At 43.7% G+C, this 22,640-nt stretch overlaps 1 protein-coding gene across 8 annotated transcripts in view; it reads right to left on the reverse strand.

Moving 5' to 3' along the window:
• The window catches only part of SMARCA2 (SWI/SNF related BAF chromatin remodeling complex subunit ATPase 2), a 162,372-nt gene extending 146,545 nt beyond the window's left edge, over window positions 1–15,827 (reverse strand). For 2 of the 8 annotated variants that reach the window (XM_073228604.1, XM_037019014.2), the window contains exons 1-2: window positions 13,320–13,737; window positions 1,896–2,156 (exon numbers count right to left, since the gene is read on the reverse strand). In XM_073228604.1, coding sequence (XP_073084705.1) covers window positions 1,896–2,120 — 225 coding nt within the window. In that variant the 5' untranslated portion in view covers window positions 2,121–2,156; window positions 13,320–13,737. Of the gene's footprint in view, window positions 1–1,895; window positions 2,157–13,319; window positions 13,752–13,904; window positions 14,236–14,874; window positions 14,896–14,944; window positions 14,968–15,267; window positions 15,459–15,689 lie in introns of those variants that run through there. The other 6 variants (XM_073228598.1, XM_073228602.1, XM_073228603.1 and 3 more) reach the window with 6 other exon arrangements.
• Between the last annotated feature and the right edge of the window lie 6,813 nt (window positions 15,828–22,640).

A 22,640-nucleotide genomic window follows, 5' to 3' on the forward strand; every position in this document is an offset into this window, starting at 1 on the left:
TCAGGGAATTATCTGAGGGATGGGAGTTGAGGACAGAAGGATGGCAAAAAACGCAGAAATTGCAGAATGAGTGCAAACCAAACCAAATGAAAAAAGAGCATCATGGGGGTAGAGAACATGAGAAAAACTATCAAAGATGCAAGACAACAAAACAGAAAGGATCAGAAGGGCTAATGGTAATATAATAAAAACAATCTGGTGTGAAAACATGTCACAGACCCAACACTCACTCATACATTTAAACTTTTTAATGCTTAATTACATAACAACAGACATTAGGTAAATGTGTCCTTTAAATGTTAACTCTGTTTGGGAGGTGAGACATCCTCAATCCATTATGAAATTATTTAACCTCCTTGGACTAAGGTTTACAAGTGACAGATCAGATCTATAACATGGCTCCCAAATTAATTTAATATGAACACAGGACAGTTTAATGACTTCAGTATGTCTACTATGTCAAATATATCTTCTGAAGAATGTGTTATGGAAAATAAGGAGCTTTATTTCTTTAGATACCTGACAAGCTAAAAATATGTTTACATAAACAAAAAAGGGGGGCAAGAACTAAGGGAATTTGGAGGAGACCCACAATATACTGTTTAATGAAAAGAGGAAGCTTCAGAGGAATTAATAGTGGAGACATGCTTCTATTTTGGTAAAAAAAAAAAAAAAAATCACACCTATATATGCATACCTGTGCTGACACAGTATTTTTAATGAACATGGAGAAGAGGTGTGAAAAGTACATACAATAAGCTGTTACCTAAGCTGAAGCCAGGATTAACTGTTCAACTATCTCGGTATGGTTTTACTTTTCAAAGGAAGCATACATTATTTTCCTGATCTGAAAACCATCAGGTAACGAAATTTGTAAAAAATGCATCTTCTCTTTTAGGCTGTGATGTCTTCTTACCTTAAAACTGACCTATGTTCCCACATGATCAGAGGAAAGACTTGCTCTTTCCTGGAATAATTTTTCTGATTTAAGCCAGTATCTTCCATAGCTTGCCTACTTAGCCTCCCTGTCACCCTATCCATCTGGGATGTGGTCTAAAAGTGACATAAAACCTCTACTTGTCTCACCAGGCACCATCTGCAGATAATATGCAATGGCCTCCTAGATTTTCTTTGGCCACTTCTAAATTTCAAAGCCAGTTTTCACAAAGGATCTTGTTCGCTTTCTCAAAAGACTGTTCTCTCTTCTTTGCATCTCATGTGAAGGCATTAATGCCAAAATTATACCAATACAATCATCCCCAAAGCAACAATCCAAGTCCCATAAACAGAAGATCATTATAACCTGACTCCAGAAACAAACAACTGGGCCTGAGCTCTGCAAAATCAGGGCTGCTTCCAAACCAGAATAAAGCCATTTCACAGTGAGATAGCCAAGTGCATTTCAGGAACTCTCTAGAAACTATTTTATTATCAGGAAGCCTTTAAAAAAAACAAATCCTTTAAGAAAGGACTTATTTTCTGTTTACTCTTTGGGATCTGACTTTTAAATAAATATCACCATTCTTAGGGAAGAATAATTTTCGATCTGTTCATTCGTGGGTGATATAAGTTACTTAACATACTAGTCAGCACAAAATCAAGATGTACTCACTAATACACTTATTCACCATGCCAAGATGCCTACAACACAGACATCACAGAATGTCAGAGCTCTGTATTCTACCTACTACTTTCAAAAACGCCATGATCTGATCTTCCCGACAGGTACAACATCTGTAACAATAAAAGAGCCTCAGAACGTAAGTTTTTAATAATATACAAGATAAGAAAAAACTAGCTTGATTCTCTTGGTAACAATATAACAAGAAAAGAGAAGGGTTGTATGACCTCCTGTGACTTGGGACGATGAGCCTGAGCAGAGGATAAGCCCTTACCTTGTGCACCTGATGCAGGCCTTCCTGCGGGAAGTCGGCAGACCCCATCGTTGGCAGAGGGTGAGAAACACTCGGAGGCCCAGGACTCGGCCCCATCATGCTGTGGACGGAACCTGGGGATGGGCCAGGTCCTGGACTCGGTCCAAGAATTGGTCCAGGGGAGGGTCCGGGCCCTGGTGAAGGCCCTGGGTGGGGCATCGCGCCAGGGTCTGTGGGCGTGGACATCTACTCCGCCTGCCTCTGCCAGTCAGGAGAGGGATACTAGGTTGGAAAGGAGAAAGCAGAATGTTTCAACCATGTTAAGATCAGAATAAAACAGTTGTTAGTATTTGACGGTGCCATTTCTGTAGCAAACATCAAAGAGAACCGCCCTGTCTGGTCCAGATGTTTGAGTGAGTGTGATACAGATCCATCTGCCCTAGTCTTTATGAAGACCACTTGTTTAAAAGAAGAAAAAAAACACTCTAAATGATTCCCCCAGAATGATATAAATCATCTAAGATACAAAAAAGACTCACTGGAGAAACTCAAATTTAACACATAAGCAGAATTCTAAACAAGCTTGAAATTTATTACTGAAGTCAACAGATGCTCTGCATTACTAACTGCTTGGGCACCTTACAAATCACTAACCGCCCCCACCCCAAAGCCATTATACATAAATAGAAAATAAATATCAACCCTCTAAAAAAAATATCCAAGCAGGACCTGTTTTCATAAGTAAATGGGCATCCGAAACTTCACAGACAGGTAAAAGGAGGAGAAAGTACAACTTCATAAACTGAGAATCAAAGAGATTCCCAACATGGGAAGAGCAGAGGTTATAGGAGTCACACACATGGTTCAAATACGCACACACACAATCCCCAGCTGACACATGCCACGGTCCATGTCAAAACTCATCCCTGTGCCTCACATAATCAGCAGCCACTCATACTTCACATTATTTTTCCCATCCTCTCCATGGTACCAAAAGTGATCAGAAGGAACAGTTCAAGATGTGGTCCTTCTGCCAGCTAATTAATTGGAGACCCCTTGGACAGTTGAGGCCAGGGAATCCTCCTAAGCCTCTCTGAGTGGTTCAAGATTCCTGAGAGATGTCACCCATGACTGCTGGATTGGGGCCCACCGCAGACTAGGTGTGGAAAATCTGGTTCTCCAATTTCAGCCAAGTAATAGTCCATCACCCACACTCCAACACTTCTTGGCCGCTCCCTGGGAGAACTGCCTCTTGGGGTGGGTATGACCTTGGAGGGGAGCCGAAACTTGTAAATGAGCTGTTCTCCCAATACTGCTGGAGAACAATGATGCTAACAACATAGCTGAATACCACTAGTAATAATAATGGTTGTATGCTACCTTGGGGCACACCTGTACACACAAAAACATTTCTGCTGTCAACCTCACAAAACACAGAATGAGCCACCCTAAGTGGTTTGCCTACCCACTGCTTAGTGGTAGGGATAGAATTAGACCAAGGGGCCCACTTACCCAGAGCAGGGCTCTTTCCATGTGAAATGAAAAGTTAGAGGAGAAATGCAAAATGTCTACATTAATTCCATTCTTAGCTACCTACTGTCACCTCTTACTGACTCTCTATCACGTGAGTGACATGAGGACAAGGTCTTATTCCTCTTCACTCCTGTATCCCCAACACCTCCAACCAGCATGCAGTAAGGGCTCAAAGAGGATCTGAATGAACTGCAGACAAAGGTCGAGGGCAAATCACAGTCAGGTATTTTATAAATATAAAATTAGCGAGTAATCAGTGCTAGAGTTGTGTTCATATAAAAAAAATCTTTAAAGTGTAGGCAAGAATTCAGGTCATTCTAATCAATGAGTTAGGGTTAAAACAGGACGTGATGAAAGGCTACTTTGGCAGCGACTTTAAGCAGGGAATCATTCAAACTGTTTTCACTGATACAAGATGGGATTCAGAGAACCCAGTTCAAGTGCTTCTACAACAGGGAAGCTTTAAGGGTGAATTATAGCCTTGAATTCACTAGAGAGCCAAATGTTATTATTTATCCTTTGTGATTACCAAAGCAGGTGGAAGTAACTATTTTTTTGCTCTTCCACCCCCTCACATGCACACACACATGTTCAGTCAGCATTTTAAATTTAGGAAGCCGACGTCAATTCAGAGGTACTACGAATTATAATGTTCTTTCATGTGTATCAGCACACTGATACACTCCTTTATTTTTTAGTGAATAAAAGGAAATTGCTTACTTCCTGTTATGGGTTACCTTGGAATGGGCTTTCAATAGCCATTTCAGTAAAATACCACAAGTTTGAACAATGAAGTTCCAAATACTTATTTGGCCTGGTGGTCCTACTTTCTATGTCTTACATTTTAATATATATTAGCCCACAATACTACTTTCTGCATATATGATCACTTTCAACTGGGAATTTCATAGAATCCTTGTATTACCTGCCCCCTGCCACCGTTTTTTTTTTTTTTTTTTTTAGTAAACTACTAAAAACTTCTTAAAGGGAAGAATACGTGAGGAGGGAAATGGAAAAGTATGGGCATGTAAGTGGAATGTTAATACAGGAACATGTCACATCGGAAGGTTTTTAATAAGAAAACCTTCAGAGGCATGGACTTAGCGTGTCCATGAAATAGCACAGGTTAACAAATGAGAAACGGGCTCAGAGCAACAGCACAGTTTAACAAAGGGGGAGCATGGAACAAAGCTGATGAGTGGTGGGGATCATCACACAGCTGGAATGGGGTCCTCTGGCTTCTCACTCAGAGTCCAGAGACCTGGGTTTTCCTCTTTTCACCGCAAGACCATGACCAACCCTGGAGCCCTGGGCAAAGAGCTCTTCCTCAGGTTCTCCTGGCTTCCCCTGGGCTTGGGAGGAGGATCTTAGCAAGGCTCCCTCCATCCATCCGTCTGCCTGCCACTGAGCACCTCGCAGGTGTCCCCCATCCTGCCGTGTGGTGCTGTTCATCCGTGAACCTCCATGGTAGAAGCTGGGGGGCCCCAGGTCTGTGCCTTGACACCACCACCCAACTGTACTGGATGGGGGAGCTTCTTATGCAAATTAATAAGGGGAAACCTCACTAATGTGAGTCCCCAGTTTGTAAGGGGAAGCTAGTACCACTCCTTGCCAATACAGGAAGAGCTGTTAATTAAAGACCCCAGAAAAAGAATATTCAACAGGAAGCATCAATTACAGGCCCCAACAGGGAAAAACCAGGTACATTCAATCTTCCAGAAGAAATCTGCTATCTTTGCAACTCAGCCTATTGGAAATGTTGATCACCCTGAATGCTTGCTTTCCTCCACCAGACTTTTCTTCAAAACAACTCCTCCCCACTTCCTCCTTCTCCATAAAATACCAGCCCTCTGCATTGTTGCCCTGGACTTCCCTATGTTTTTGCCATAGCTTGCATGTCCCAAATTGTAATTATCTGCTATTTCCGAATATACACAGTTTGGGGGAAAAAATAACTGGTTATTTTATTTCTAAGGTTAATACTCTTAAAAATAAGCCAGTGCTCCTGGCCACTTACTCCTTCCTCTCCATTTCTGGTGGCAACTTTATCGTGCAGCTCAAGTACACACTTTCCCATGGCATAAAGCAACTTGGGGGTTTAGATCACAAAGAGGTGCAAGTGCCAAGATGAGGCACAGCTTATCACAGTTACTGTGGTCAAGGCTTAAGCCCAGTACTGGCCAACTCAGCCTCTCGCTCACCAACCCTACAGGTCTCCCAAGTAATCCACACCCTATTCTTTCTTCTTTAAAGCGCTAATGATATGATGCAGATGTGCTGGTAGTGGTGATGGTGGGCACAGCGGAGACGGGGAACAGGATCTGTCCTTGATAGGGGAGTAATGGTAGGTCTCTCCACAAGATGACACTCAAAATCTATTTTTTTATCTTGTGTTGAGAGGAAGGGGTAATATTTTACAATGTCATAGAAAAGCACAAACTGTTTCACAATTACGTGGCTAACACAATTCAGAAAATGTGTCAGGGTGGGATGCGGGGCAGGTAAAACACAGAGGCAGGGCTAGTGCCCCTCCTCCCCTGCAATGCTTCCTTCTACCTCACCAGCACTCCCTAAGGACCAGGCCACTGTGTTTTGGGCAGAGAATTTTTCAGCAGTACACCCTGTCTTTTTTCGTCCTGACCCTGCCTTAATAACTGGGGAACGTATGTTCTTAAAAACAAAAGTTGCCAGAACTTCCCACAACTCCAACCACCACAGACATCCCCCTCGGCCCCAGCCTCCCTCCTCCCCCCACCCTCTCTGCTGAACACCCTGCACACCCAGCACCATATGAAAAGAGTCCTTCCACTTCGTGGAATTTTCAGGTCACAGTCCAACCACGGCGACAGATACCTTGGTATCTTACTGCGGTCAGCTGAAACACCAAAGCCCCCACACCTGGAGTGATATTTAAATACACTCACAGGCGTAGTTCATAGTAATTCTAGCGGCCTGATTGAGGGTACATTTTGTCATATCCCCATTTAAAATATGCAGGCAGGAAGTTGGGAGGAGACCACGTAAGGTTTGCAGAAAGTCATACCTGTAAGTGTACCTTCTCTCCTCACTGCCAGCCCAGGACTAACTGTACCCACCCAGCAAGTGCGAGGCCGGCCACCAGCGGGGCAAGTTTCCACCTGGATGGGAACAATGCACAGGAGTGGCATGCAGAGGACTGGGAAACAAAGATGGAAACAAGGGCAGAGGTATGTTGGAAGGATTGGGGTTTGGCTGTGAAAACAGATTCATTTATGACAGAGAAGTAAAGAGAAGCCCTAGCGAGAATATGAGGTGGTGACAACATCATGAACTAAAAGGGCAGTGATGTTTAATCAAACATCCAGAGAGCCCGTTTACATATCTACTTCCAACCGTACTGAATCTCCACTGGGCACAAGGCCTGTAGGATGTATAAAAATGACCAGAGGGCTTACCCCAAGGCTCTGCAAGTCTGATAGGGAAACAGGACTTATCCATAAATAGCAGTGAGAAGAAAAAAAAAGAAAAAAAGGAAGCTCCTGCCAAGCAAGAAGGGGTATAGCTAAAGTGTCCAATGCAGTCACGGGGTGGGAGAGGCTGCTTGCAGCTTGGAGGGTGGAGGAAGGAAAAGGAATCTGGAGGGCTTGTTGGAGAAGGTGGCATTTTAGTGTGGCCTTTAAGTATGAATGAATGAACGAATGAGTATTTCCTAGAAACTGTTTTCTAGTCACAATAAGAGTTTGGGAAAGTAAACCATCTTGATTAGAGAACACCTTTTAAACAGCTCTTCCCCAAATGTAGTAAGGAAGGGTGGAGAAATCTTGGATCTCCAACAATCTTTCACCATTTCTGATGTATAAAACGACTTTGTGGGTACAGGCCAAAGGTCTGATATTAAACCCAGTTCACATCCCTAAGAGTATCTGTCTTTCTAAAGTTTTCTGGCTGTTAGGGGAGAACAATAAGGCTCAGGAGACAGTTAAGGTAAGAGCTCTTTTTATATCTGTTTGCTGATTCAGAACCTCTCTCCTGACCTGAAGGGGCTTCTTGTTTTCTGTGTAGCTTTCTCTATAAAGGAATTGATAATTTCTCCACAAGAAGTAGCAACATCTCCAGAACAGGAACACTAGCCCTACTCTTCTTCATTGGGGAGGGGAGGGTGGATAAGAACAGCAAGGAAAATCAGGACGTTTCTTTTTTAGAGGCCAAGGTTGTCTGGATAAGTGATTCAACACTACTGATGTCCTTGTGCTTGTTGATCTGAGATGTGCAAGTTGAAACGGGACCCCATCTGATGTGTACCATGGATAAAAACCACACGGGGCTTAAAGTTAACATTGTATGTTACCGGACCCAAACTCTGGAAAGAGTGTGGAAGACACTTTTCTCATAGGTATTTCTGTCAGTTTACCATTCAAAGTCAAATATGCTTTAAAAAGTGGTTGGATTAAAATTGTGCTCTGCTTGTTGGGCCTCTGGAAATTCTTCATTTAGTCCAGGAAACAAATCAGGATGTGAGCTGCTGCCTCACTTTAAATAAACTGCCTTGGGACCAGTCCTTGCCCAGAGTCAGGCCCGGCAAAGGCTCTGAGGCAGCTCTGTGTGACACAAAAGATAGCAAACTCTGTGCCTAATTACTGCCCATGGTCCCCCGGCACACCCCCAAGGGGAACCTGCTCTTCACACACTGCTCTGTAGGTACCAGAGGTTGCCGTCTTAGAAGACTCTACCTGCGATGAAACTCAAGGACCTTCTCAATGAGGACAACACTACTTCCACAAAGGAAAAAGTCTTTGAAAAAGGGTATTTAACGCAAAAACGCAAAAACGCAAAGTACTAAAAGCCCGTCAACAAAAAAAGCATTTCAGCAGAATGCCCCACTAGTCCAGGACTCATGCCCACTGGTAGTTATTAAGGTAATCAAGGATAACTATCACTTCTAAAGTTCAGCTGAACCCAAACTGCTAGGCAGTTGGTCCAAGTCAAACCAACCCAAACCAAAACCACAAAAGCTAATTTCAAAGCAGGACCCTCCAAAATTAAACACTTTGTTTGTTACTTACACATACAGCAGACACGGGACCTCCTTACATTCCATTAGGCCCCTTTGCAAGGCAACCTCTTCTGGCATGCTGATAAGAATCCAGGAGAGCCACTTCCTTTTCTGCTATGATAATGGTATTTATACACTAAACATATAAGAGTCTGAAAAACCTACTTCAAAAACCCTTCTGGCTGCAATGGCACACTTGGACATAGCAGTAAAACTCGACCATTAAACGCTCAGTGAACCCAGGTATGGGATGATCTGGCTTTGATATGCCCACATGCCCCAAATTTCACAGGAGCAACAAAAATTCAAGGAACCCTCCATGCCCACTGCAATTAAAATGGATAATGGCTATTTATGATGTTGTTATGCCCTTAAAAGAAATCACCCACACAGGTCACATGGCCTCTAAGTTCCAAGTTCCTCATCTACAAAATAGGCATAATAGTAGCCAGCTACAACCTCAATTTTGATCTGAATCAAATAAAGCATCACATATGAAGACACCGTGTGATCCACAATATAAAAATGGATATTACCATGAGGATTCCTGTATGGCTTCATTTCCCACCCTGGACTTGAATCCACAATTTGCCAAATTAATCTAAAATGTATTTTCTTCATGAATTCTCTTGTTTAAAACTTCTGAAAGACACTGGGTAAAATATTCATGTTTTAGCCTGGAGATCAAAGTCTACCATCTCCAACTTTATCTTCTGAAATATTCTCCCCAACTGGAACCTCTTGCCCTGGGCAACCAGGTCAAAACCGGCACACAGTCTTCTCACAGGCACTTCGGGTTTGTTCCTGCTATCTCAGCGCTTTTTTCTGATACTGGGAGATCAGCACCCCACCACTCCCACCCCCATCCCTGCCCCCCTCTGAGTGCAACCTTAACCTGTCTCAAAGCTTTATCTCCTCCAGGGACCCAAGAGAGCTCACCCTGATCTCTCCCTGTGTCACATGGCCTTTGCAGTTTACCCTTTGCTATTCGCATGTTTTCTACGTGTTCAGGTGCAGTCTTCAAAACACACAAATTCTCAATTGCAGATCATTTATTTGTTAGGAATTATGGACTTTGCTTAATAGCATTTTAGTGTATGCAGGAATACAGCACAACAGCCAACTACAAAAGGGTTGCAAATATTTACAAAGCTATTACATGCTAGGTTCAAAAGTACAGGGGAAAGATGGGAGAGGGCTTTCCTCACAGATACTTAATTTCCAAGTTCAGTAACTTATGTCCCAGGGGGATGGTAAAAACCAGAATACACAATATCAAGTAGGTAAATAATGTATGATCATTCTAAACAAGAAACACATAATCTAAACATAAGCTAATAGAGAATTGCCCTTGGACTACCTGTAAACCAACAAACCCTTTTTGGTCAGAGATTTTCTCTTTTTTTTCTTTTCTTTCTATTTGTAAGTAATTATAACTCAATAATAATTTTTTTTTAAACTTCACATTTACTTCAATTTCTATGGATTCATTGATTTACAAATCGGTCAGCCCATGTTCAAATCATATTGGTTTCTAAAAAGTTTCTAAAACACTAATGCTTGCATGGAGGTAGATGATATATTGGTATAAAACTGACACATAAGTTGCAGCTTATAAAGTTGCTGTTCCTAAAAGTACAATAGACTATGACAATATTTTTAAAAGTTTTAAATCATACAGGCTTATAGCCTGATTATAACTGTTTGAATGTTCTGAAAGTCTTATAATATCTAATAAAACATCACAATTTATAGCAGTCTTAAGTTACATAATGAATTATAAATCCAGAAGTCCAGATGGGCATTAGTTTCATTAATATTTCAGTCAAAATCCTGTATTCCACAAAATATCATTCCAAATCAGTGAATGAATGAGTTACTCACAATTAAAATTAAATGTTTACATCCAAAATTCAAAAGACCTATTTAGCTCCTGAATTTCATCAGCTCCATTGTATGTTTTGCTAAAGTATAATTATTCAAGGATCTTTCACTGTATCTTTACAAATTGTATCACTTAAAATCTCACTCTATCCTACACTTCCAAGAAAAAGTGCTATATTTATATGAGAAAAAAAAATCATAATAAACAATAATAAAGATATAAGCTTTTCCAAACCCTGTATTGCAAGATCCCATTTAACTTGGTGATAGATATCTTAGGTAAATAAATATGCAATCTTTCATAGTGACCCCAGCAAAACTAAGTTTTAGACTCCTATTCCATGGCAAATATGTAATCATGACTTTCTATGTAGAAAAAACAAACAGCCCAGGCCTTCCTAAATACTCTTCCAAATAGCTTACTACCACCATCTGTATTTTCTGTTCTCAACTATTTATAGAATGATCCATGACTTTATTAATGGACTAGAGATTATAAAGGTGTGTAATGTGAACTCTTCCAAAGAGGACAGAAAATTCAGCATCCTCAATTGGTCAAAAACAACCTGCAGAACACATTTAAGGAAAGGAGCAATTTAGAAGATAATTCTTTCACAGAAACAAATGACAAGGAAAAAATCAGAAGCAGCTCCCATACGTGGCTTTTCACATTAGGTTAATTTTCTCATCTGTTCACCAGAAATATGACAGAAATGTGACTCATTTACAGAAAGTTTTCAAAGTCTGCTCATATTAAGCAACAAATCGTCCATGACTTCCCTTAAAATCACCTTGACCAGTGAGAATCAAAACTTCTGGTCCTAACTACACCCCCTCAGTATGTCAGTGCTGAGAAACACTCCATAGCTTTATATTTGTGATAATTCAGGTTGCGCTCATGGGATCATGTCAAGATGTCATAAATCATGATTTATTATTTCTCTGGAGTATCAGAAAGCTGCTGACCTAGGAGAGTTTGACAAAGACCTTGTTTACAAAGGAAGACTTCTAAGGGGGTTGGGGGGGAACCATAAAAACACTGGAAGACAGCATCACTTCTATAATTTATGAAAGTTTTTTCTTTTATGGTCTTATTGCAGTATATAATAAGCCTTTAAACTGAAATGTCAAAACATTACAGTAACATAAAGGCTATCATAATTATTTCCTAAAAAAGCATGGGATGTGCTTTTATACTGGTCTATAAAATGATTTAACTTAAACTTAATCAAAGAGAACAAGTTTTCAATTATTTATCAACGTGTGATTTTGTAGTTACACTGCCAGAAATATTTTAAACAAAATTCAGGCATTAACAGTATAATACAGGCAGAGGAACTTTTTCTTTTTTTTGTCAATTCCATGCCTCAGGTGTGTTGGTCAAAGCACTTTTCAAGAAACTTTATGAGAAATGCTCAAAACCACTTTAAAAACAAACAAAAGAAAAGATCTGAGGCTGCTTTGAACACTCTTTCAGTGAGTATGTTCTGCGAAACACCTCGGTGCAGCTAGTTCCCAGTCTGGGATGTAAGTGATGTCACTCCGAAGAGAAAGGCTGCATGGAAGGCTTCTTCAAGGGTTCTCATTCCCCAAACTCCTCCTTTATTTTACAATGTTCTTTACCAATATGGCACTGCTTTTTAATGCCCCCAACAAAGTAGATGCAACTGGGTCTACAGGTTTGGTCTTTTTTTCTTGTCCACTTCAATAAACCTCTTTTGTACCTGAGACCCCCTCTTTCCAGTAGCAAAAATTTTGAGTTGTCAGGGAGCTTAAAAAAAAAGGTCCAGGAAAATAAAAGGGGAATTAGATTCCTAACAGTAAAATTGTGTCTCAATTTGCATAACAATGCACCAACTTGGATTCAAACCTGCCACACCTCTTAACACTTCCCCAGTGTGCTGGAAGTAGGCTGGAAGCCTACCAAGTCTGGTGTTGGCAAACAAGCCTGAGGTAGTGGTCCCCAAAATAACTGGTGGAAAATATTACTGAAGTATTTGAATGTGTACTGAAGTACATACACACACACATAACATTGGGTATAGCTTTTTAGTACAGCTCTCAGGGGTTTCTGAGTCTTAAATGGTTAGAAATCTTCTGTTCCACTGCAAGGAACAATTTTTCTGTTCATACAATCTGTTGCTACCAGCAGGAGACAACAAGGTGTAAATAAAAAAAAAAAAGAGTCCTTTGAAATGAAGTTTAAAATTTAACTCTGCTGTTGGTAACACATAGATAAAAATAAACAGTCATGCAGTGCACAAACTTGTATCTTTAATGTCTACCTTAAGCTCTAACATTACACACATTTGGGAATACAGCCTGCATAACCACCAAGGCACAATGACACCTCTCCTTAAAATATTAACCCACTGGCTTTACTGTTTCAAAAGCACCGACCTCCCTTCTTCAGGTTAGGGAGGAAGCAAAAAAAAGGGACAACCTTGCAAAACTCTCCCAAAAGTTACATAAACAAAGGAGGGAAGAAGCCCAGTAAGGGTTTTGCACCCATGTGCTACTAAAATTATGTAACACCCGATGCAGACATTAAAGGAATGGATTCTGCACAACACCCCCACTTCCCTCGATTCCCAAGCTTGTTTTTTCTCTCAAAAGACCCAAATGCCCGACAAGACCAGGTGGACGACTTTGAATATTTATTTTATGGCTGGAGTAAATAGTGCGAGAGTTGGAGGCATGTTTAGGCCCTAAGTTTGAATGTGTAACAGCCCCAGGGCACAGAGTCTCCTCTCTCCGGACCCGGAGAAGAAAACTGACAAGCGACAGCAGCCAGCACAAGGCCTTCTCCTTCCCCCACACGGCGCTTCCCGCTGTAAAGTTTTCCACGCGATCGATCGGCGGGCAGGGAGCCTGTTTCCCCCGCCTGCCTGACTTTGCAGGGAAGGCGAGCAGGGAGACCGAAGGGGGCCGGCCGGGAAACGGCTGGAAAGCTCCGCACTCAGCGGGAGGCGGTGGCGGCGGCGCAGGCTCCTTACCTGGGGGACGCGGAACAAAAAGAGGCGCGAGGCTCGCCGAGACTGCGGTGGCGGCGCGGTCGGCGGCCGGGAGCGGGTGTCCCCGCCGGAGCCCTAGGCCCGCGCCGGAGCCCGCGGCCCGGCCCCCGCCGCCGCCGCTTCCTCTCTCGCGCGCGTCATGTCACGGCGATCAAACATGTCTGTGCGCTTCGCTGCTGTGACTTCCTGATTCTCTGCTGCTCGCGCGCGCACACTCACACTCACACTCACTGCCACACGCACACGCCACCCCCACCAGCCCCCGCCACTAAATCTCGCCTGGTCCTCCCGAGCCTCCCGGGAGGGCGCGGGCAGCAGTGGCTGCCGGCGCCGCTGCTCGCGACGCGCTGGCCCGGCGCGCACAACACACACTCACACTCACGCGCAGACACATTCACGCCGGCCCAGAGGGCGCGGAGACGCGAGCCGCGGGAGCTCGCCGCCCCCTCCCATCCGCCTCCCTGCTTAGCCGCCCTGCCAAACTTTTTTTTTCCTGCCTGATCCTCGTCCAACTTCCCTCCACCCCCTCACCCCGATCCCCCGCAGTCCGGCCAGCCCGGCGCTCACCAGAATCGGCCGCATACTGCAACCCGGATAAAATAACGCAGTCGAGGCGGCGGAGACAGAGACGAGCGCGCGGACACTGGCAGGAGGCGATTTCCCCGCGTGTACCGGAAACCAGCCCGAGGGCCCGGATCAGGGTGCGGGTGTACCCTGGAGCCCGCACTGCTGCGTCCGGCCCCGGGCAGTGCACCTGGCCCAGGCTGCGAGGCCTGGTGCGGGGCAACGGGCTAGGTGTGCGCCCGCAGCAGGAGGGCGCCTAGGGGCTGGCACGCCGGACCGGTTATTTGGGGAAGTGCATCGCGACACCTTTGCAGATGGCATGGCCGTGTTTTGCAACGCACGCGGGAGAAGGGAAGACGGCCGGATGGAGGGGGAGAGCAGAGGAAGGGGCAAACCAGGGTGGGATGGGAATAAAGCAAACTCGAAAGCAGGGAACGAGAAAAAAAGGGGTGCGTGTCATCGTTGGGAGGAGGCTCCCACCCGGTCTCCCCGCCTCCCGCCCTCGCCACCCCCCCACTCCCTCCCCTCCGCAGACCTTCCCCTTCTCTGGCGAACGCCACCGCCGCTGCCCGGGTGCGCGCGAGTCCTGTTTGTGACAGTAAGGCAGAGGATTATCCGGATCATGGCCTCCCCGGCCCGCAGCCCCTATGGCTCCCCCGAGCTCCAGAGCGCCCCCACCACCCGGACAATCGCGGGGGACCCACGCCTGCGGTTCCCGCGACTCAAGCCAAGGGAAGCCGCAAAGCAAAAGAAAACAAACCCGGGGAAGGGGAAGGGCAGGGTGACTGAGCCCGGCGGGCACCTCCGACCTCCTTTTTTGGGGCCTCCTCCCTCCCTCCTATCAGTGCGGCCCGGGCCGGACACACCGAACTTCAACACCCGAGCCGCGCGGCCGCCAGGTACCAAGGGCAGGGACGTCCGCAGAGCCCTGGGCGCATCCCCCAGCAACCCCTTTGCCTAAAGGCCTGCCTACCGGTCAGCGTCCCCATCCCCGCCTAAGGGAACGCGCAAAGTAGAGGTGACACCTCCGATCCGGCACGCACCGGCCCCGCGGCGGTGCCTGCCGCCACCTCGGCGTTCCCGTTCCGGCTTCTCCCGCCGCGAACCGCTCGCGTCTCTGCAGCCGGAACCCTTTAAACAAGTCCCCTGGAAGCGGGTGGCAGCAGCGTTCGTTGGCTCCCAGCCGCTAGCCCGGGCTCCTCGCCCGCCTCTCCCGCTCCCCTTCCGACTCTTCCGGGGAGGACTCCTCGGGGCGAACTGTCGCGTTTTCCATCCTCCTCCCCTGTCCTCCTGCCTTCCCCTTCCTTACCCCCTTCAGCAGTTTTTAAGCGAGTGGGGCGGGATGGGGGTCGGAAGGTAACCTTACCGAGTGTGTGTGTTGCAACCTTGAGTTGGCAAAGCATCGCTGACTGCCTACCTGGGGTCAAAGCTATGGTTTGTTGGGGTTTTCCCCGCCTTGTCTCCTAGAAGTAGTAATTATTACTGTTATTATTAGAACAGCAAGGTTCGGCTGAAACTTTCCCGTTTCTTCCACCGCCGCCCCAGAGCTGTCTGTCGTTAGAACATTCCACCTGAGGCCCGCGGGGAGGAGGCGGGCGTTTTTTTGGTTGTGGCGGTTGGCCCGCCTGTTTGTTTTGGTCTCCGTGCATGCCCAATAAATAATAATTAGGATAATAACGAATAATCCCCGGCGAAGGCGGCGCGGTGCTGGAGGGGTTTGCGCTGCGGCTGCAGCCGGGAGGCCGGAGGGAGGGGAAAGAGAAGAAAGGAGTTGTAAGTTATATTTACCTTGCTCGCGAGAAGTGTGCTGGCTGAATCTCTTCCCTCTGTGAGTCAGCCAGAGTACAGAAAGAGAGAGAGAGCGGACTAGATTATGAATATGACTTCATTGATGACAGCCATCCCCTCCTCTTCCTAAACTTGGGCTCCGCCCCGCGTCCCACCCTCGCCGCCTCCACGGGCGCCGGAAGACGCGCCGCAGTTGGCCCCGCGCGCCGCTCCTCCCTGCCCGCCCGGGCGCGGGTTGGCGGGACGCGCCTGTCACTCGCCCCGCTCGGCGACTCCGGGAGCTCGGGGGGGAGCAGGGGGCGGTGTGCAAGAATGTGGATCGAGACAGCTCTACTGTATGCGTGGATCCGTGTGTGTCTGCAAGGCGCCGGCTCTCGGGCCGTGTTTGTGCCTGGAGCAGAGAAACTGCGCAGGACGCAGAAAGCCCCAGGCCCTGCTGGAGTTAGGCGCTCGGTATCCCTCTCCCGGCAGTCTTCCATGGGCTCTGCGGCGCTCCCCCGCGGGGGCTGGGGAAACGGAGGCGGCGAAGCGAAAGGGAGAGGAGCCGTAGTAATAGCGCGTAGTAGTTTGGCGGCGTGGGGGGTGGGGGGGTGCGGTATATGGGGAAGGTGCTGGAATTTAACTGTGCCTCCGCCGGCCAGAGCGATCCTGCAGAGGGAAAGGGAGGAGCCGGGGGAGGGCACCGAGTGGCACCAAAGCTGTTTGTGGCAGTGCTGACCCTTAAAAAAAAACAGGCATTGTCGTGCCGGCTGAAACTTTTTCTCCCTCCCTCCCTGTCCCCCTCCCAAGGCTGTAATTATAAATCTGTCCCCATTCTCCCCCAGAAAAAAAGGCAGGCGGGCACAAAGCACATTCCTGCCAAAATCTGTCTCTTTTCTAAAGGACGGCAAGCTTCCAAATGCCAATGAGGGAAAAACAGCTGAGAGGCTGAACGTCTTGTAAATAAATAAACCCGCCCTAACCCCTCTGTTTACTTTGTGGACCAGACAAAGCTCTTCAACCTTCCCTCACCTGTCATCTTCATATAAAACACATACAAAATATAGAAAAGCAATCCCGTGGGGGCGGGGCGGGCGGGTTAGGGGACAGCTGAAGCATGGAATCTGCTTTTGATTTACCGAGGGAAATAAATCTCTTATTCTCCACAGTCCGTAGTCTCTTCACTCCCACCTCACATTTAAGACCAGTTAAAGCTGCAGATAGTAAACTGCGGGCTCTTTGCAATTTGGGGATCTCTTGTTCCGATTTTCCTTGAAATACAGTACTTCGGCTGGACGAATAGGTCAGTGTTTGCTGAGATAATTTTATTTTTAGTTTTATGAAGTGTGAAAGAACGTTAGGAGATTTTAGATCAGGGACCTATTATTTTAGACTCAGATTAATGTAGGTGCTTGACTCTTAAAATTAAAACTGTTCCTATAAGGTAGTGTTATGAAAACTATGATTTATCCCTTATTTTGTAATATAATGGCTTAAATTAGTCATTCAAATTGCACTGTGACTGGTTGAGAATTTTTTCCCCCAAGAGTTAAATCCTATTTTAAGACCATTTTACTGCTGCAAAATTGACTCTTTGAGCAACAAGGCCTGAAATGCAGTTTTAGGATGCTGAAAACTATCCATTGGATAAGCTGAAGACACGAAACAATGGAAGGAATACCAAATACTACATGTGGTCATTAACTGGCAAGAATTGTTTGCATTGCTGGTCCACTGCTGATGGAAGTAGTTGGAGAGGGCACCATTTGCAGGTGGCAATGAGTATCCATTCCATCACCCACCCTGTAGTTTGCTAAGGCCTTGTTACTTGCTTGTTAACTTCAGCTTCATCATTTTCTAGCCTCAAATGAACCTTAACACAACAAAGCATAATACATTTAAGAGAAATAGATATAGTGTACCCTGAAGAATCTAGGGTAAGAACTTATTCTCTGCCTGAGGCTTTGCAGTGTAACTTTCAGCTGGGAAAAAACCCCAGTAAGAAAGCCCAAGCAAAATGAACAATGTAGTAAAAGTATAACTGCCTAATAAGTTGCCACTAATAACATAGCCAGACAACCCAGTTGTCTATAAGAGGGCTTTAACTTAATGACAAGGCTTACTTATTACATTAGGTAATATTAGGTTTTAATTTTGGGGGACCTAATTTCTTTCCCTTGCATGCCAACCTCACATGCCAATTGTCAGAAATTGATGGCCTCACCTTTAATCCCCTGTGAATAAGTGTTCTGTATCCCTGTAACAGTCCACCTTCAACTGCCACAACAAATTTCTAAGAGAACAATCATCTTAGTCAGATGCTGAAGGAGGACACTGGCTGCTGCTTCTGGCATTTTGTCAGAGGGGAAGTAAAGAACAAAACACTCCCTTGGTTATATGTGTATATTATTCAGCCCATATAAAATTTTGGTGCCACACTTGGAGAGATTGGTGTCCATGTATTATATTCTCAACTATGGGAATTGAAAAATAAAATCTATCACTGGGAGTAGAGATTAAATATAGATACCACCTCCCCTTTTCCCCTCATACTGGTCCAGGAAAGCACCACCTTCTCCCTTCAGATCTTTCCTCTGAAGAATCGTGTTTGTAGCTTACACTGCAGCAAGTAGGAATTTTATAAAATAAGGCCTATCCTCTGGAGAAATGAAAAGGCAGCACCATTCACTGAGTATGAAAAAAAGACTGTAGAACACATAGCATGAACTTCATCTCTAAGGTAAAGCAATATTTAACAATTCACGTGAGGAGGAAGATGATAAGTTTCTTTTGTTTTGCAGAAAATCACACAGAAGCAAATATGGTTGGAGGCTAAAAGGACTCCAAGAGCTGCCCATAATGCTACACACATTCAAAGCTTTTCCTTTTGGACTTTGATGAGTCAAAATGTGCCCTCTGACATGCTTTTCTCTTTCTAGTTTGGCATCAAGAGATAGAAGTCTCTTTTTCCTGTCTGGATGGCCACATTCACCTGTTAGGTAAGTCAACTGTGGTTGAAGTTCTGTACACAGTAGATGTTGGGCTTGAAAATGGATATCTAGTTACAGCACGCACGTAAGGACAAATTCCCTGCACAAAATTAGGAAGCTTCTAGTCCCAGCAGGCGAACTGTTGGCTGAAATGATGCCTAGCTGTTCAAACGCGAGCAAGTAATGCTACCATTAGGGAATGAGTACTTTATCTACAGTAATGTAACCTAACCTTTGACAAAGTGAGTCAGCCTACGTTTAATTTAGTGAAGAGTTTAGAATCTGCAAGTACACTTATTACACACCCCTCTCCCTTTTTTCCAGTCAACAGTCCCAATAGATTTTGTTTCTCCACACTCATTCCTCCAAATTAGTACCCCAATTCTCTTTGTGATCATATCACTCTCTAGTTTAAAAGCCATTGTCTATTACCCATCCATGCTATGATAAATATCAGGATCTTTGGCATGACCTCCAAGGCTGTGCATGGACAGATCTCTGCCAGCCTTGTTGGCCTCCCCCAAATGCTGGAGCCATGAAACCTGGTCTATCAGCTGGTTCCTAAGGAGCCATCCTGGATATTCTTCCCTCTCACCGAAATGCATGTTCCCGGTCCACATTCTGCAAAGCTCAGCTATGGTCCAGCATCCTCCTAGTGGCCCTTCTTGTACTCCCCAGGCAAAGGAAGCGGCTTTTACTACTCTGCTCCCATAGCAACCAGTGTACCTCCATTATCACACTTACCACTTTGATGCGATTATTTGTTTGGTAACCTCCACTAGCCAGTTAGCAGTGCCTGGGGGGTGTAGAGCAAGTTCAATTCATCTTTGAAGCCTCAGCAATTAGCTGGATGTCTAGCACATTGTATGCTGTTTTTAAAAACAAAACAAAAGTTATTGAATGAAAAGATGAGAGAGAATATATTAAAGCTATCTGACAGAGAGAATTTAGCAGGTCTTTGCTATTAGTAATCATCACGGTAATGAAAACGAATACTAAGTGTTCAGAATCTTTGTTATTTTCCAAGATAAGAAGGCTGATATGTTTTGGGTTTTTGGTTTTGCTTTATTTAGGATTGGGGGAAGATGAGAAGTAAGGAGAAGCTACAACTCTTGCAGTCATATAAAGAGCATTGAGAAGAAGTTTTGTTTGGTTTTTAAATTAGACTAGGAGTAATATGACTGCATACATGGCAATTGTGTAATAGAGTAGTAATAATTATAATAGCAACTCCCTTTTATTTCTCCTTTAAGTACCATGCCAGTGTTTGTGTAGAGCCTTTAAATATGCCACATTTAATCCATTTAACCCTATGAAATATGTGCTATGTCCATTTTACAGATGGAGAAACTGAGAGGCAGTAATCTGCCTAAGGCAGGGATCTCCTGAGTGGAGCGAGCGAGGCAATTCAGTGTGTTAAGGAGGAATGTTAGAAATTCTATTTCATTTTTCCCTAAATGGTTAATAAAAACTGTAATGACCAAAAAAAAGAGCCTTATAAATGTTAATAAAGTCATGTTCCCTATGACCTTTACATGGCCCCAAGTACTATAACTGAGGAATACTTTCAGAGGCACCTGGCAGGGGATGACAGTGGCGCCCCGTCTAGTTCTTCCACTTTCAGGGTATTGACCTTGAAGTTTACTGTGTCCACTCATTATATTATCTGGTTTTAACCAATCAAACCTCTTATTTGGAAAACAAGTGGCTTAAAAAGATCCTTCAAAGAAATCAAAGATTGAAATAAATCTAATAATGCAAACAGTAGAAAATCAAAATCAAATCTGCCACTTAACTTCTAAGAGTTCTTTGCCAACAATATTGAGCAGTGAAAATAATGACAGTCTAATTAGATCTGACAAGAAACAAATAAAAAACATGCACAACTATCCAAGACTTTACATTTATATTAACTATCATAAATGATGCATTCTGACCTAAGCATATATTTTACCTTGAGATATTAGATATTGACAGCATCATATCATGTTTAATAAGATATTTTAAAATGTTCTATCTTCATCTCATTCTTTTATAAATTCTATTTTTGTGTATGTTCTATAATGTACTTAATGTATTAATAATGAATATATATATTACAAATAAATATATATAAATCATGCTCTGTTTATACTTTCCTCCCTCCCCCCACCCCCCACCTTTTAACTGCAAGGGAAATGTGATCAAATAACTTGGAAATGACTAAATGATGAAGTCAGAATTTTTAACCCAGTTTGATAAAACTCCAGACTCAGAGAGATCTGTGTTGCTCATGTGAAAACTGCCCAATAATTTGTCACTGATACAGGGTTCTTTATGGGACAGGGGGAATGTGGGATATAAATGATCTTTGGAGAATTTAAGAAACCCTTGAGACTGTATTCAAAATTCCACAATCATGTTAGTGTGCACTTTCTGCAGTAAGATTCTGTACGTTTCATCAGATTCTCAATGGGATCTTCCTCAAAGAGGATAAGAATTACTGATAGAGGGGTTTCAGCAGCATTAATGACCTAGGATACTTTTCTGATAAGAAATTAGTCTTTTCTGCAACTTTTATAAAGCCAAAGGTGCCCATTTTATATGTCCAAACATGCCTACCCTTAGAAACACCCTATAGAACTCAATAGTTCTCTAGATAATTCAAAAACATGCTAAATGCCCAAAGGAAGGCTTCATTTGTCTCTGGAGATAGGCTTTCTGAGGATAATTTCATCCTGAAGGATTTTCTCAATAATACTCCATTGTATATTGTTGGCTAGACAAGAAGAGATATTATAGATAAATGTCATCAACATATTTTTGAAGTTTTGACACAACCTTGGGAAGTTGTATATTAGTAATTAGAATATGCATTCAGACTCTAAAATTTTTTAATTGTCATAAATTGTTCAAATATTTTAACTTTTATTTGGCAGGCTGTTGTACCCACTGTGCTTTGATTTGAATGGTATTTTTCTGAATGATTGTATGCTTCTGTATGAATGTGACACTCACCTCCAGGCCCTCAACCAAATGCCCTAGTAGAATATGCTATTTAATTTTATTTTATTGCAGCATTATACTTTTAGACCACCTTCAGCTTTACTGGATTTCTCTTTTCAGCTACCATTCATTGCCTTTTATTCGTATACAACCGCTTTCCAGCCTGATTTGCCTTATGTCGTCAACCAGATTCTAACTTCGAGTTCAAAATACAATAGTGCAATCTGCTGTTGTCTTATTTCACTCAATTCTCTATGCCTGAAGTTCTATGTAAATTCAAGGAAAGAGTAGAAAATAAGCCAGGAAAATCTAAAAATAGAAATAACCACTGAATTACATTAGATGGGTCTTTAAAGAAATTGAGATAAATAATCTTCTTTGCCAAGGTGAAAAAGTCAGTCTCTCCAACAGGTAAGGATAAAATACATTCCATAACAATGTGACTTTATTTTGTTTTGCAGTGGTGTTACTGTAAGTGATGAGTGTATAAAACAAGTATATAAAGTTTAAGTAAAGGGTTGCAAATGTCTGGATTCTGTATGGGGCAAGGTTTAATGCTGGGCAGGAAGTTTTTATCTCCCCTTCAGATAAACTCAGCTGAACAGCCACTGAGTTCAATGAGAGTTGGTCATAAAGGAAAAGCTCACATTTGGCCTGGAATTGTGCGTATTCAATTGCTGATCTTACCAGAGACATTGGGATATCTGTTGGAATTTTACTATTTTGAAAACTATGTGGGGCCTTTTGGTAATAGATTTTCCTTAAATATGGGGGGAAATCAGGGGTTTGCTGAAAAGGTGAAGAACATCATCATACAACATTTTTTGTTTGTTTAATACTTCAGACTTAGGGTTTGGGGGTGTGTCTGAATCCTAAAAAGGTTCACTTTATATTTTTCTGAACTACTTAAAGAATATAGCCACCTATCAGGGGCACTTATCTTTTTGTGACACCTCACTTTACGGTGTGATATTTATTGACATGAATGACTGACATG

This window comes from Manis javanica, chromosome 2 (assembly GCF_040802235.1).
Source record: "Manis javanica isolate MJ-LG chromosome 2, MJ_LKY, whole genome shotgun sequence".
Taxonomy (NCBI): domain Eukaryota; kingdom Metazoa; phylum Chordata; class Mammalia; order Pholidota; family Manidae; genus Manis; species Manis javanica.